This window comes from Salvia hispanica, chromosome 3 (genome assembly GCF_023119035.1).
Source record: "Salvia hispanica cultivar TCC Black 2014 chromosome 3, UniMelb_Shisp_WGS_1.0, whole genome shotgun sequence".
In the NCBI taxonomy this organism is placed as follows: Eukaryota; Viridiplantae; Streptophyta; class Magnoliopsida; order Lamiales; family Lamiaceae; genus Salvia; species Salvia hispanica.
The window spans coordinates 14236844-14251868 of NC_062967.1; the positions used below are offsets into that span (position 1 = coordinate 14236844).

At 36.9% G+C, this 15025-nt stretch overlaps 3 protein-coding genes across 7 annotated transcripts; 2 read left to right on the plus strand and 1 right to left on the minus strand.

Moving 5' to 3' along the window:
- Positions 1–82: 82 nt before the first annotated feature.
- LOC125214696 (26S proteasome non-ATPase regulatory subunit 12 homolog A-like) lies at positions 83–4435 on the plus strand. Its single transcript, XM_048115824.1, has 11 exons — positions 83–215; positions 304–501; positions 1460–1567; positions 1658–1762; positions 1867–1923; positions 2035–2228; positions 2595–2694; positions 2827–2939; positions 3045–3198; positions 3324–3401; positions 3843–4435. The coding sequence occupies exons 1-11, from the start codon at positions 213–215 to the stop codon at positions 4059–4061; spliced, it is 1329 nt and encodes a 442-aa protein (XP_047971781.1). The 5' UTR covers positions 83–212; the 3' UTR covers positions 4062–4435.
- A 109-nt stretch (positions 4436–4544) lies between these two features.
- LOC125214697 (ethylene-responsive transcription factor ABR1-like) lies at positions 4545–5766 on the minus strand. Of its 3 annotated transcripts, none has more exons than XM_048115826.1 (3): positions 5680–5766; positions 5177–5449; positions 4545–5043 (listed from the first exon to the last, which is right to left on the minus strand). In XM_048115826.1, the coding sequence occupies exons 1-3, from the start codon at positions 5681–5683 to the stop codon at positions 4625–4627; spliced, it is 696 nt and encodes a 231-aa protein (XP_047971783.1). In that variant the 5' UTR covers positions 5684–5766; the 3' UTR covers positions 4545–4624. The 3 variants fall into 3 exon arrangements, with proteins under 3 accessions (XP_047971783.1, XP_047971782.1, XP_047971784.1); XM_048115825.1 differs by having other exon boundaries at positions 4545–5046; XM_048115827.1 differs by having other exon boundaries at positions 4545–5046; positions 5177–5471; positions 5680–5756.
- Positions 5767–7966: 2200 nt separating this feature from the next.
- Positions 7967–14984, plus strand: LOC125212958 (RNA-binding protein 39). 3 transcript variants are annotated; one of them, XM_048113271.1, is made up of 15 exons: positions 8609–8747; positions 9441–9536; positions 9674–9697; positions 10320–10398; positions 10520–10576; positions 10887–10942; positions 11401–11626; positions 12041–12127; positions 12230–12304; positions 12454–12537; positions 13110–13174; positions 13253–13448; positions 13541–13629; positions 13892–14006; positions 14746–14984. In XM_048113271.1, the coding sequence occupies exons 2-15, from the start codon at positions 9523–9525 to the stop codon at positions 14785–14787; spliced, it is 1209 nt and encodes a 402-aa protein (XP_047969228.1). In that variant the 5' UTR covers positions 8609–8747; positions 9441–9522; the 3' UTR covers positions 14788–14984. The 3 variants fall into 3 exon arrangements, with proteins under 3 accessions (XP_047969226.1, XP_047969227.1, XP_047969228.1); XM_048113269.1 differs by lacking the exon at positions 9441–9536 and having other exon boundaries at positions 7967–8747; XM_048113270.1 differs by lacking the exons at positions 9441–9536; positions 9674–9697 and having other exon boundaries at positions 7968–8747.
- The last annotated feature ends 41 nt before the right edge of the window (positions 14985–15025 follow it).

Below are 15025 nucleotides of genomic sequence, written 5' to 3' on the forward strand. Positions count from 1 at the left end.
GGGGACTCAACACAAATTTATTAAAGTTTGGGGCATTTAATGCTAATTTTCATTTGTGTGGGGGTCAATTAGTAAGTGTCCCCTCTTCCAAGAAATTTTGATTCTATTCAAGAAAAAGGAAAATAAAGAGTGATAAAAATCCGAAAAAGAGATTTACAATTACAAATTCATTAGCTCAGAGTTTCATTCTCCAATTCGTTGCAGCAATCAAAATGGTTAGCTGTTCTTAATCACGGAGTTTCGGTTGAACAATTTTCTCTCAATTTAGATCTCGCGGCGTGACTTTTGATTGAATTTTGGTAGGAAAACGGAGGGAACAGTTTGGAGACGAAAATCGAGGCGTTGCTGAATGTGGAGAAACAAATGAGACAAATCGGCGACGTGGCAGGAACAAGGAAGGCTGTCACTGATATTCTACAGCTATGCATCGATGCCGGCGCGTGGGCGACGCTCAACGAGCAGATTGTGCTCATCTCCAAGCGCCGGGGGCAGTTAAAGCAGGTCTGATTTTCGATTTATCGTGTTTATATTTATTTATATTTATATTACGTTCATAATGATTAAGTGTATCTTGTTTTAGTTAAAGTTGAATGATTTAAATTAGCTGGAATGACTGAGGGGTGTTAAATGAGGTGGTATCTTAGTCTCTTAGACATGGTCAGTTAACTGTAGTTCTACCTTGTGATAGACGTACAAGTACAGATGGTTCACCCGTATGTCTGATTTGTTGCTAGGTTCAAGATATCAAATGAGTGCTTGTCGAAAAATGTGTTTCTGGTAATTTGGTTTACTGATCATACGGGTAGAGTATGTAATAATTGCTTCAAAGCATAAGTAGGTAGCATTTTAAACGAAGGGAAAGCTGAAAAATTAGTAAATAGATTTTTCATAAAAAAAACACTTTTACATCTGAATGACGATTTAGCCTGTGTTCTACTGTGTGTTATGAAAACTTTAAAATCCAGTTTGCGGGATGTGCTGCTAACACTGTGGGAATTAGCAGATTCTACTTTGTATTCAGTTAACAAAAGCTAACAGCTGAAAAAACACTTAGAATTCCTGGCTAAATCTAGTTTTCAGCTTTTAGAAGTTTCTAGACACGCTGTAAGAAACAGAAGATGAAAGAATAAAGATGCAGGTTACATTTTGTGCTGCCTCTCGAGTAACTGAAACGTTTAACATGTCTTAGCCTTCTGTTGCTCTGATCCGTTGCCTATTGTGTCTTTTTTCACTGTAAAATATGGATACACACGTAGATTGAAGAAATTGATGCAAATTGATGCACTCTTAGCTTCTATTGCGCAAAGTTCTTTCAGCCACCGAACATATCCAAATGATGAGTCACATCAACTAGTATTCATAAAAAGATTGGATTCTCATATTTACTGATTTTCATTTGTGTCTGCGTTTGGAGAATAATTATTTGTTCTGTACTTTTGTTGTTTTTGTTATTATGCAGGCTGTACAAGCAATGGTCCATCAAGCTATGCAATATATTGATAAAACACCAGATCTTGATTCTAAAATAGAGCTTATAAAGACACTTAACAGTGTATCTGCTGGGAAGGTGATTTTTGCACTCAGTTTTTCTACATCTCCCTTGTCTTCGGACCTCAAGTTTTCTACTTTATTTCTAAATTCTTATTTTACTATACAGATATACGTTGAGATAGAGAGGGCTAGGTTGATCAAGAAGCTTGCAAAGATCAAGGAAGAACAAGGGCAGATAGCTGAAGCTGCAGATTTGATGCAAGAAATTGCGGTTGGTGGATAATTTACGTTATATCTTAAATAACATCGTAGCTGATTTCACATACATACTTGACTATCAGCATTCCATTTTTTTTTACAATTTGAACTATACAGGTTGAGACATTTGGCGCAATGGCAAAAACTGAAAAAATAGCTTTCATTCTCGAGCAAGTATGTGGTTTCTCTTATTTCCATATATTATGTTGAAACTGTGCTGGGTTTAATGAAACCCCATGACAATTGATAAGGCTTAATGTGATGTCTGATTTTCGTATTCTGCAGGTCCGTTTGTGTTTAGATCGCCAGGATTATGTGCGCGCACAAATACTTGCGAGGAAAATAAGTCCTAGAGTTTTTGAAGCTGATCCTTCAAAAGAAAAGAAGACCAAAGAAGGGGAGAGTATTGTTGAAGAGGCTCCTGCTGATATTCCATCATTGCTGGAGTTAAAGCGCATATATTACCAATTAATGATCCGGTAATATACCAATTTGTTTTGTTTTACTCCAGGTTCTTTTCCCTATGATTCTACACATTGGTGTCAGGGTCCTCCAATCCCTCATACATATCTTGATGAGTACACTAACATATGTACTGATTAGGTAAGTATAAACTATTATGGATGTATACAATTTGAAATTGTTGCACTTTGGCTTTGCTTCTATAGACACTTCCAAAAAAGTATGGTATTAAATGATTGAATCAGATTATACCTCTCCCATTGATGCTGATCCTGCCTCCTATCATTGTTTGTGTTAACCTGTGATGTTAAATACTCTTGTCTACATCTATCTAAAGTCTTGGTATGTGCTCCAAACTCTTATGATTAACTGCAATTGATTAGGTATTACTCGCACAACAATGATTACCTTGAAATATGCCGATGTTACAAATCAATATATGAGATTCCATCCGTGAAAGAGGACCCAGCCCATTGGATACCGGTAAAACATCTACTCTGTGGTTATTCTCATGTTATCAATTATCATAATGTATTTTTGGTTAAATATATGCTTCAGATTAATGTTTCCCTATCTGTGGTGTTAATTGATTTGTGTTTGATGCTTTTACTGAAGGTGCTGAGAAAAATATGCTGGTATCTTGTGCTGTCACCTCACGACCCTATGCAGTCTAGCCTCCTCAACTCAACCCTGGAGGATAAGAACCTTTCCGAAATTCCTCATTTCAGGTAAGTTTTTATAAACCCATATTGCTATTTATTTCGGTTTCATTTTGTTTCTACCACGTGGAGTAAGAAACAGTCTTATTGATTGCTTACTTACCCTGCCACTAGGTTACTATTGAAGCAGTTGGTTACCATGGAGGTCATTATATGGACATCACTATGGAATACGTTCAAAGATGAGTTTGAGAATGAGAAGAATATGCTTGGCGGTTCACTGGGTGAAAAGGCTGCTGAAGATCTTAGACTTAGAGTGATAGAACATGTAATACTCCTGATAACCAATACTTGGTGTTTGCCGAGTTCTCTTTCTGGATACTGACTCTTGTGATAGTATTGTTAAGTTTCATTGTATAGCTACTGTGTCATATTTTTTGTGATTTCTTGCAGAATATCCATGTAGTTTCGAAATATTATTCCCGGGTAACCTTGAAGAGACTGGCAGATTTATTATGCCTCAACCTCCAGGTCTGTCTTATTCTCTGTATAACAATTTATTTCCTGGAACCTGCAAACTTTTTTGTGTAACTTTAGTTTTGGTTTCTCAAAAATATTTAATAAGGTCATCAATGTTTCATTTGATACTGAAACTGATATACTGAGTCAGAGAAAGAATTGTTGTTTCTAAACGGCATGGTAGGGGCTGGTTGTTGTAGACTTTTCTAACATGTGCATATTAGTAAATACAGTAGTAGTAGTAATTTATTTTTCTTAAGCCTCAACTTTGGGGTCTAAATTAGTTATATACCTGCATATATTATTTTTAATTTCACTCTTCGAATTTTTAGTCCACCCTCCTTGAAGTATCTTGGACATCTATAATATGTCCGCTACCTTACTTTTTATCTAATTCTCTTTTCTGCTTCTAATGATCCGGCATTTTGTATGTTGTCATCTTTCATGATGCAGGAAGCCGAGAAACATCTCTCAGACATGGTTGTCTCCAAAGCGCTAGTAGCAAAGATCGACAGACCTATTGGTGTGGTATGTTTCCAGACAGCCAAGGACAGCAATGAGATCCTGAATTCATGGTCTACGAACTTGGAGAAGCTGCTCGAGCTCGTAGAGAAAAGTTGCCATCAAATTCACAAGGAGACGATGGTTCACAAAGCTGCACTTAGAGCTTGAAAACTGGCCACCGAAGTGGAGAGGTTCATTCATATTTCCTGATGCTTTTTGCCCTTCCAGAAGCAGTTTCTACTTTCATGGCAGGGAACATAACCGTGGATGGACCTGCCCTGTCCTTCATTTGGTTTTGATATAACAAGTCCTTCCCGACGCCGTTGATACTCGGGAGTTGCTCATTCGTTCATAGTCAACTAAGATTTACATTTAAATCTCTCATTACACTTGCACTACTTGTTATGTGCTCAAATAGTTCAAACTTGTAATCCAACTCTGATCTTGGCTATGCTTTTTCTTTAACTAGGCTCATGTTACATTCTTATTATTCCTTTTCTGGGTCCAATCTAATTTGATTGAAAAATTCAAGCTTTTCAAAAGTGTGTAGTCTAATATCATTTGCGACTGTTCTCCAACAGTGAAGGATTGTGGACAAAGGAGATCTTTTGATGGTGTATTAAATGCCTTTGACCAGAAGCAGAATATTCATAGGAAACAACTTCAGTATTTATTTCATGTAATGTAAAGTGACTAATTCAGCAAAAAAAAGATGAGTTATAACATTCTAGTCATTTATGAGCGGCTGAAGTATCCTGATGACTGGAACAATTCCACTGAAATTGTGGCTGGGAGGCAGAGGGGGCTGAGTAGGCCATTGCAGGCTGAGGGTGGTGGATGAGGGTGACATTCTCAGGGAAGTTGAGCTTGGCCTTGTTGCCTCGGAAACGGAGGGCTGCCTCGTCGTAGGCCCTAGCCGCGTCCTCCGCGGTGTCGAAGGTGCCCAGCCACACCCTGGCTGCTTTGTGGGGATCCCTAATCTCGGCGGCCCACTTCCCCCACGGCCGCTGTCGCACTCCTCGGTACTTTCTCGAAGCTCCTCCACTGCCACCTGATGGCGGTGGAGGTGTTGGAGAGTAGGAGTAAACTGCTGCTGTTGTTGCTGTTGCTGTTGCTGTTGCTTGTGTTGAAGTATTCATGTTTTGACTAGCTTCTGCATATTGTACACAATCATAATAAGTTGAAACTATTTTTGCATGAATTTTGATACTATGTATTTAAAAAGTCACATGCATGCCACACTAAACTAAGACTAATAAAATGAATGTTGTATAATTAATTACCATATGAATTTGAAGGTGGCATAGAGTGGGTATTCCAAAAGTGAAAATCACCATATTGCTCAAGCTCATCTATATCGCTACGCCCTCTTTTGCATGTAGATGAAGAGCCACCGCTGCCATTGTCGTCGCCGTCGCCGTCGCCGCCACCTCCTCCCACAGCCTCGTCTCCGGCCACCACATGGGCCAAAGCCGACACCATGACCGACATCTCTTGCTCTCTATCGAATCCATACAGCATCGGAGAGTACAACGAAGAATCCATCGTTTCATCACCTATATTTGGACTTTTCACCACCTTCAAAAATTTCAAGTAAAGAAACACTACAATAAAAGTCACTACTCCTTAATATAGCATTTCAAAAAAATATGAGGAAACATTCTCGAACACAAAATAGGAAGAATTATTTTTCTAGAAGATATTTTGAACTTCCTTCGACAGCAAGTTGTTGGTGACTTTGAAGTTTCTAAATAAGGGGAAATGGAGTAGTACTAGTAAAATTTACCCATATATACTAGCCGTCAAAATGAAACTGGTCGACCTCTCTAAATATCAATTAAGGGTCGGTTTCTTGGGAAGGATGACAAGTGGTGGTTCGAATTTTGGGATGAATATATAAGACAACAATTTATAATTTATGAGGAGTTTATAACCCAAAAAAATAAGAAGTTGTTTGGATTAAGGTTGTAATGTGAATTGGAATAAGTGGATGGGCATCTCATAATAGGACGCGGTAACATGTCGGCGGAATTAGTCGATAGATATATGCTTCTCGTTTTAAATTCAAAAATTGTACAATTTCGAATGATAGTAGTGATTTTAATTGCTCGAGCAAGGACATACACTTAGGATATTTTAGTGTGAAGTCAATTGATTCTTGTTTACATAATCAGATATGATCATTAAATCTGTAAGTGATAGCGTATATCATACTAATAGGTAGTGTTCGGTTTTCTTGATAAAATAGTAATATCAAGATAAAATCTAGAATTGAGTGTCGAAATTAATTTAGTTAGACTTAGAGGGGATTGACTATGACTAATTATTTATTTATTAAAGATTAAATTATGAGATTGAATCTCATGCACCAAATACGCTACATATTTAATTTTGAGATACAATAATATGAAATATCTGATTTAATCTTGGAGTTATCAATATAAATGTACAATATGTTCTTATATATAGCACACATCATACTATTAAATGTCCATTTTAATATTGGAGTTATCAATAAAATGTATAGTACGGAGTATGATGAGTTTCTCATCATATATATTTGGTCTTATCTCATCTTTCTACGTATTCTAATTAATTTTAATAATATACACTAATATCCCTTCAAAACATATAGTACTCCACTAAACATAGACCAATAAATAAGCGATCTTATTTATAATTCCAAGACGTGTTATTCCTGTGTTATTTAAGTGTGTCAAATATTGGTAGCCTTTGTGTCCATTGTAGTCTCCTTAGTCTCCTATGTGGCAAAAAAGTAAACATAGGTCGCATAAACACATCTTTGAAAATAGAAACTACTAGCAGAATTTAGGTTCTTGTTTTAATAAAAAAAAAACATATTAGAAAAACTCTCCTTAATATAGTAGAAATTAAATGCAATCAGAGCTCATGTTGTTTAGAATCAGAGCAAACATTCAAAATTAGTCTTTCCTAAGATTTGCACATTTTAGTGGACAGTGGAACTACATTACTAAATTGAAGAAAAATAAAAAGTCCATGTATTATTATTAAAGGGAGTATAAATTAGTTCTAATGCTTATTTTGCCGTAATAATATGAAGGATGTATAAACATTTTTTTTCACTCTTTATTACTGGATGATGCAATCATAATTCTTCGCATTCATATTTTTTTTCTCTTTTAAAATTGTCGGCTAGTACTACTAAATTAATTGATCCACATTTAAAAGTAATATACTGCAAAACTAAATATATAATATTTACATAATAGACATAAATGGTCATGTTCTAATGCTCATAGCACCTTAATCTAAAATTAAGACTAAATCTCCACCTTTAGATTTTAAAATGATGGATGAGATTAAATCTTACGAATCTCAATAAATAGTAGACAAAATATCAACAAAAGGGTAATATCGTCATTATGTTATCATATGATAATTTTCGTGAATGTTTTTTTATATCAACATAGTGTATTACAAATATCAACAATATGACATAAGAATATCAACACTAGTACAAGAAAATATCAACACATATTTATTGAGATTTTTACATGGTTTTATTGAGATTTTTTGATATATTTATTGATAAAAATCTGGTTATCAACATTTACGAAAACTAAAATAAAAAATATCAAATTTCATCATCCAAACGTCGTCGGAACATATGCAATTGAAATCTCGTTGGAATCCTTATAAAATTATCTTTAATTTGATATATTTTTTACGAAAAAATAATTTAAATCGATAGAGTTACGTAAATTTAAAGTTTTTAGATGATTTTAATGAGAGAGAATTGACATTAATACCCTATAATTTTATTTATTAATTTTTTTAATTAAAAATATAATCCATGTGATATTATTTCAACCACTAGATCTTCTAATCTAATGTTTAAGATTTAGTCTTAGTTTGGGATTGCTATTGATCATTTCCCTAGACGTAAAACTGTATGATTTATTTTTATTAATATGAAAAATTTAGAATAAAAGTTACACTAATATATTTGATCTATATTAACAAAAATTAATGTTTAAGTAACCAGAATTGCATTTTACGATTTTGTCCTTCACCATTTCTACAATCTTCTCAAAAACCCTAATTTACTCCCGACTAGCTAGGGTTTCGACAACACAATCCAATCATTTCAAGTGTGGTGGCTGCGTTATCACCTCCGGCAGCTTGAAAATTTCCGATCAGGATGGATTTCGACGAGTACGACTACCTCGAGAAAGCGGTGGAAGAAACCAACGGCTCACCGAAGGGGTCTCCAGAGGCAGAGAAGGAGAGAGAGAGGAGCGATAAGGGGTACAGAAGGAGAGACAGGAGTGAAGATGATGAGCTCGATGAAGATGAGAAGGAGAGGAGAAGCAGCAGCAAGAAATCGAGGAATGGTGACAGCAGCCGTGAAAGAGAGAAGGATAAGGGTAGGGATGTGGATAGGAATCGCGAAAGAGAAAGGGATAGGGACAGGGACAGAGAAAGGGATAAGGATAGAGACAGAGACAGAGAAAGGAGCTCGAGGCATCGGAGTGGAGAACGGGATTCAGAGAGAGAGAGGCGGAGCTCGAGGGAGAAGGATAAAGAGAGGGAAAGGGATAGGGATAGAGGCAAGGAGAGGAAAGAGAGGGATGGAGAGAAGGAAAAGGAGAGAGAGAGGAGAGATAGGGATAAGGAGAGGGAGAGGGAGAGGAGGAGCCGCAGCAGGAGCCAGGTAGACCGTGACGGAGAGAGGGAGAGGAGGAGCCACAGCAGGAGTCGGTTAGACCGCGACAGAGAGAGGGATGTGGAGAGGAGGAGCCGCAGCCGGAGTCGGTTGGACCGTGAAAGAGAGAGGGAGTTGTTGAGGGATAAGGAGCGTGAGGAGAGCAGGTGATATCTTGCAGCTTTCTCTTGATTCAATTTTTAAATTTATTGTTTCTATTCTGTTACTAGTGTTGTTTTTCCATCGTGTGGTCTTCCCTTGAATGCCTAGCCACTAAAATCCAGTATGATCACAAAAATAAGTATGTTGCAAAGTAAACGGGTGTTGTGTTTGGGTATCATATTGCATTGGCTTTTCCCTGAGCAACATGGCGGGGCTTAACTTTTAAAGGCACTGGTTTACCAGTGTCATTTTGATTGGTTACTATTGATGCAACAATTTTCATTTTTTATCCATTTTAAGTGGTTTGTTTGATTCCAACGTTGTGAGTTCTCGAACTGCTGGACGTTTAAATTTTAGTTTAATTTTCTGAGTGTCCTTATCCTTTTATTTCTATATTTCAATTACACTTCACTGCCATCAAGACTAGCTAGCAGCTGAGTTAAGGCCTTGCTCACATGGAGCAATCATGTATAGTAGAAGCCAGAATAACTAGATACTTCCCTGGCCCCTGCTATATATGCCTGTGGTTTTATTGAACACGACCTGCTGCATTATCTATTTTTTACTAAAAAATTTCCACTCTTTCAGGAGAGTTGTAAATGGTAATCTTAGGGAAATACATTTAAGGATATTCTGCAGAAACGAATAGTGAGTTTATCATAGAGGATTTAGCATTCTAACTTGAGTTAAACTCGTAGATGGATTATTTGCATCTTAATGGGATAACAATGCGGAAACCCTGTGAAGGCTTCTTCAAAGAAGAAAGTGAATTACCACATAATGGGTCCAATGAGGTCTGTTTGTTTCTTTGATTTGGGCTATTAGATTTGGCTCACCCTTCCATCCTTCTAATGTTTTTGCACAGCTGGATTTAAGGTTACTTTCATGCATCTAAACTGAGATGTTGACCGATGGTGTGTTCAATTTTTAGGTCGGCAAGGCTTGTGGTGAAGCTGTATCAGTTTTCCATCCTTTTCTTCACTTCGAAGACGAAAATGCTTTATCTCCATAACTGTGGCATTCCTTTTACTCTGAACAGGGATTTTAGTGAATGTGTATATAAGATATTGCGATTAGGTTTAATCTATGACCTTTCTGGAATTTGCAGTCATTTTACAAAGCATAGTAATCTCTGAATATACATGCCATAATCCCAAATTTTTATGGGGGGTAATGTTGTAAAGCTTCTAAGCTTGCATTTCTAAACTACGCAGACTTGTAATAGATGCGATTTTATAGTTCTGAATCATATTGGTGTGCTTGAGATGATGTCTACATTTTGGTGTCTGATGGAGAGGCTCACCATGTAATATGTAAAAGTATAAGTTAGTTCTTGTTTTTGTTGAATTGATATTAAAACCACTGGTCTGCTTTAAGAATAGTCTTGTTTTTTTTGAACTCATACAAGGGGTGCTGGCAGAGGAGTGTGTGGGGTGAAAGTACATGAACTTTGGGGGAGAGTAAGGATGGGTTTGAGATTATATTCTCAAAGACACTAATAAGGCTGCATTTATTGGAATACTGACCTTTTTCAATGATTATATATGTTCTCATTTTACTTGGAGTCATTTGTGCAGGAGATTCAAGGACAAAAGAGAAGCTGTAGAGCCTGAAGCCGATCCAGAGAGGGACCAGAGAACTGTTTTCGTATATCAGGTATTACTTGGACTGTAATTGTGTATATCTCAATAATCCTATGCTGAAATCCTCATGCATCCTGCATTATTGTTTATCTCATCATTTCTAATCATTTTTCTTCCCTCTTCCCTAATTGTAGATGCCTCTGAAGGCGACCGAGAGGGATGCATTTGAGTTCTTTTCACAAGCTGGAAAGGTTGGTTAAGGATATGATAGGGACACTTTTGATTTAATGATCTAGAACTCCCTTTAGTTTCCACCTTGTAATGCCACCATTTGGTGATTTTTAACACTTCTCTTCTGAGAAATGTGAAAATTCCCAAAAATATGATTTCACCTTGAGGCAATTGGCTCATGTAATTGGTTACAAATTTCCTTGTGTTGAACCTTGTATTCTAAAGCTTGTATTATATTTTTGTTGACCTCCAAGTTCAATACATCTGTTTCCCCATTTTGATAATATGATAGCATGCAATTATATCATGCTTGCCTGTTTGTATGTTCAGGTCAGGGATGTTAAATTGATTATGGATCGAAACTCGAGGAGATCCAAAGGAGTTGGGTATGTAATACTTAATTTGATTTTTCCTTTCACACTATTAAATTTGTATATTGTGTTGTAGTATGAATTGTTGTTTTTCCAGTTATTGTTAGGGATAGGATGCCTTTTACTTCTGAAGACTTGATACTTCCACTCCTATTCTATGCCAAATGAAGATAATAAGGTTCAGCATTGTATCTTTCTATGTCTAAGTCCATTCCGTAACCTGCTGCCTGCATGCTGGAAAAGCTTGATGTGGATGTCCATCTTCTGCTTATGGACTTAGAATAAAAATGGAAAAGCTTAACCCGCTGTTCCTCTGCTGATAGCCTGATAGTGGACTTAGAATAAAAATAAAATAAAATAAACTAAATCATTTATTTGCAAGAAGGCTTAAATGTACTGTGTTTATAAGTCGTCATAGCCTTTACTTGTAAACGTCTGTTCCACACAATTAAGATTGTTTACTGTGATTGCAGGTACATTGAATTTTATGATGCTATGTCTGTACCAATGGCTATAGCTTTATCTGGGCACCTATTTCTTGGACAACCTGTAATGGTGAAACCTTCAGAGGCTGAAAAGAATCTTGTTCAATCAAACACTTCTGCTGGTGGGTCAGTTACTGGACCATATGGTGCAACAGACAGGAAGCTTTATGTAGGAAATTTACATTTCAACATGACAGAGTTTCAGCTCAGACAGGTAATATCTTTATGCTTCTTCCTGGTGTTGTCAATTTATCTGTCATGCATTTGGTTGTGCTACCATTAGGTCCATTACCACCACTAATGCGTAACCTTTTCCATCTTAACCCACCATTAGTGGGACTTGGAGATTTGTTTCCTCTACTTTTGTTCTGCTATGGTCTTATCCATTTTGTTGTCTGTAATATCTTTTAGCCGGGCCTATAAATATATATTTTTTCGTTCTAATGTCCAAAGATTGATCTTTAATACTCTTGTAGATATCTGAAGCTGTTGCATATTGTTGCTTTGTGTCATCTCTTGGAATGTCCAAAATATTAATTTTTGTTACTATTGGCCTATTTTTGGTTAATCACCCTTTATTATTATTATTTATTTGTAATTGTAACTATTGCCTTTTGATCATTTGCAGATTTTTGAGGCTTTTGGGCCTGTTGAGCTTGTTCAACTACCAACAGATCCTGAGACGGGACATTGCAAAGGTTTCGGGTTTGTCCAAGTCAGTATTTCCTGCATGTTGACTGAATTAATACTTAATTATCTGTCGATGGGATGTTCTATATATTTAAAATCTGGTTTACTTATCTAAACATTATTACAGTTTGGGCAACTTGAACATGCAAAGGCAGCACAAAGTTTGAATGGGAAGCTAGATATTGCTGGTCGGACCATTAAGGTAATTGGGCTGGCTGTTAGATTTCCATGTTTTGAATGGTATTGACAGTCTCTTCAGAACAGTTTCTGTCACCTAACAACATAAAAGTTTTAGGAAGACAATTATACACAGTTTCTGGTTGTCATACTTTTTTTTTGTGTCAAATTCAGGTATCCTCAGTTACTGATCATGTCGGAGTACAAGATTCTGGAACAAAAACTGCAGATTTTGATGATGATGATGGAGGTGGTTTGGTGAGTGAATAATTTATCGCATTTCCTGGATGATAATATTGTTTTGAGATATTTTTGTTACTGTTCTTAGGTTTGCAATGGCGGTTCCTAACTTATCCTAGTTAACATTGCTTTTCAATTTTGAATGATGAATTAGTCTTAACTTGCCCTGATGTACATCCTTGTCATTTCTTCTAATCTTTGAATCGGGATTTTTTGTACATTACAATGTTAGAAAGCCCCATTAAGAAAAATGTCATTAACACTTTAATGGTGTATATTGAATATGGTGGAATGTGGAAACCAAATTACTTATCCAGAGGAGACATCTTTACTTCAGATGCTCTTCTGGTGAGTGACTATCAAAGAAAAAGCACAACTATAATGTTAACCAAAGGAATGATCAATTTCGCACTAAGAATTCATGTTCGGGCAATTTAAATTGATCTCTGCTTGTGCATGGTGTTGAAATTTTAAGTTTGTTAGTTTTTATTGGATTTATTAAGGAATGATCATTATTGCTGCTCCTTCCAACATGAACCTGGTAACATCTTTTTATATGGGTCTCATTGTCAAGTCTATAATCTTTGCAGGCTCTGAATGCTCAATCCAGAGCTATGCTCATGGCAAAGCTCGACCGCAGTGGTATAGCTTCAAGGTACGCATGCAGGATTTTGTTTGATCAGTAGTTTCCTTCTGGTTTATGTTGAATGTTGAATTGATATCTCTTCCACAGTGTTGTAGGGACCCTTGGAGTGCCTGCCTTCAATGGAGCGGCTCCTTCACAGCAATCTATCACCATGCCCATCAATCCAACAGCAGTCCTTCCAAATGCAGTTCTTCCTGCCCAGGTTGCTTCTATGGCTCCAGAACCTATTGGAACACCCAGTGAATGTTTGTTGTTGAAGAATATGTTCGATCCAGCCACTGAGGTTAGTGTTGCTGTATGTTTCTGGTCTCAGTGAGACTTGTATCTTTTCTTACTTGCTGCATGTTAATGATTTATTTTGTTATCATATTGCAGTCTGATCCTGAGTTTGATCTGGACATTAGAGATGATGTGCAAGAAGAATGTTCCAAATATGGTCGTGTGAAGCATGCATATGTTGACAAGTAAGGGGACTCACTCACTTTACACTTCTTTTGAAATGGCATGATTGACATCCAAAGGTTGTACTTTGTCGGCCCCCATGATTTTATTGAAAATGGGCACAGTGGTGTTTCCTGTTCCCTCTCTCCAGCACTCTCGGCCCAAAATTACTGAAAAAGAGAGAAATTCTTGTTCCATATGATGTGTTTTTTAACCTGCACATGGTTTTATTGAAGTAGCCATTGTTGTGCTGGAAATCTAATCATACATTGGTTTACTTAACAGGAACAGCGCCGGTTATGTTTATTTGAGGTTCGAAAGTGTGGAGGCTGCATCACGTGCTCAACAGGCAATGCACAAGAGATGGTTTGCTCGCAGATTGATTTCGGCCATATTCTTGGTAGTTTTCTGCAACAAGTCACCATCTTTCTCCTCCTTGAATGTGTGATTATATATGTGAAATGTCTTGGGTCCCATTTACTGTCTGAATGTTTTCATTCTGTTTTGTTTTGTTGATTTGTCGAGACTCTGGGGGGAGTTGATCCTTAGGTTAATGACCTAGTCTGTGGTGATATCATGTTTCATCACTTGAATAGAGACATACATATCTCTGTCCGTCCTCGTACAGCATTCAAAAGTCTTCAGAAGCTAAAGCCCATACAGAACTAAAATTTTCGAGCGTACCCCAACCCTCTTCCAAAGGATGCCTCGACTGAGTTGACTCTAGTTGCAGAATAAGAAGAGTTTGGATTTTCTGTTCAGTATAGTTAGTTCTACTAGTATTTTTAAAGATAGTTGTGGAAGTTCCTACTCTTTTGTTTGTGAACTTACTAAAACATGCATTTAGCTTAGCTGAGGTTCTTAACATGTTTACTAGCCACGAAAACAAGTTTTTCCTGCCTTGGAGATTCATGAGTTGTAAGAAACAATTCTCTGTTGCGGTAGGAAGTTATGTAGTTCATCAGAATGCTATAAATCCAGATGGGAGACTGTTGTTGCTATGATGCTCCACTGCTGTGATCTTAGTGACAGTAGTTTTGTGGGGTTTATTTTTCAAATATGGTTCTTAATGTGCACTCAGTTATATTATAACGTTGATTTTGTTCTAATTGTTATGGTTCTTGTATTTTGTGATGCAGCAACCTTATGAATACGATGCCAAATTCAAAGGTGCTCCCTGATCAAGCCTGCTGGTGAAAGTGCGACTTAGGTTTCGCATCCGAGTCCCCATCCTCGAAACACCATGTTGAATTTGATTATGCTAGGCTTAGTTCTAAGCGTTCCAGATCAATGTAATCTTGTAATTTTCCAGACTGCCGTTACAGTTCTAATATTATGAATTGAGCTACCGTTTAAATGGATATTGTTTGTGAACGCAGCTTCGATTACTAATTCCATTATTCAGCTGGGTTTTGCTAC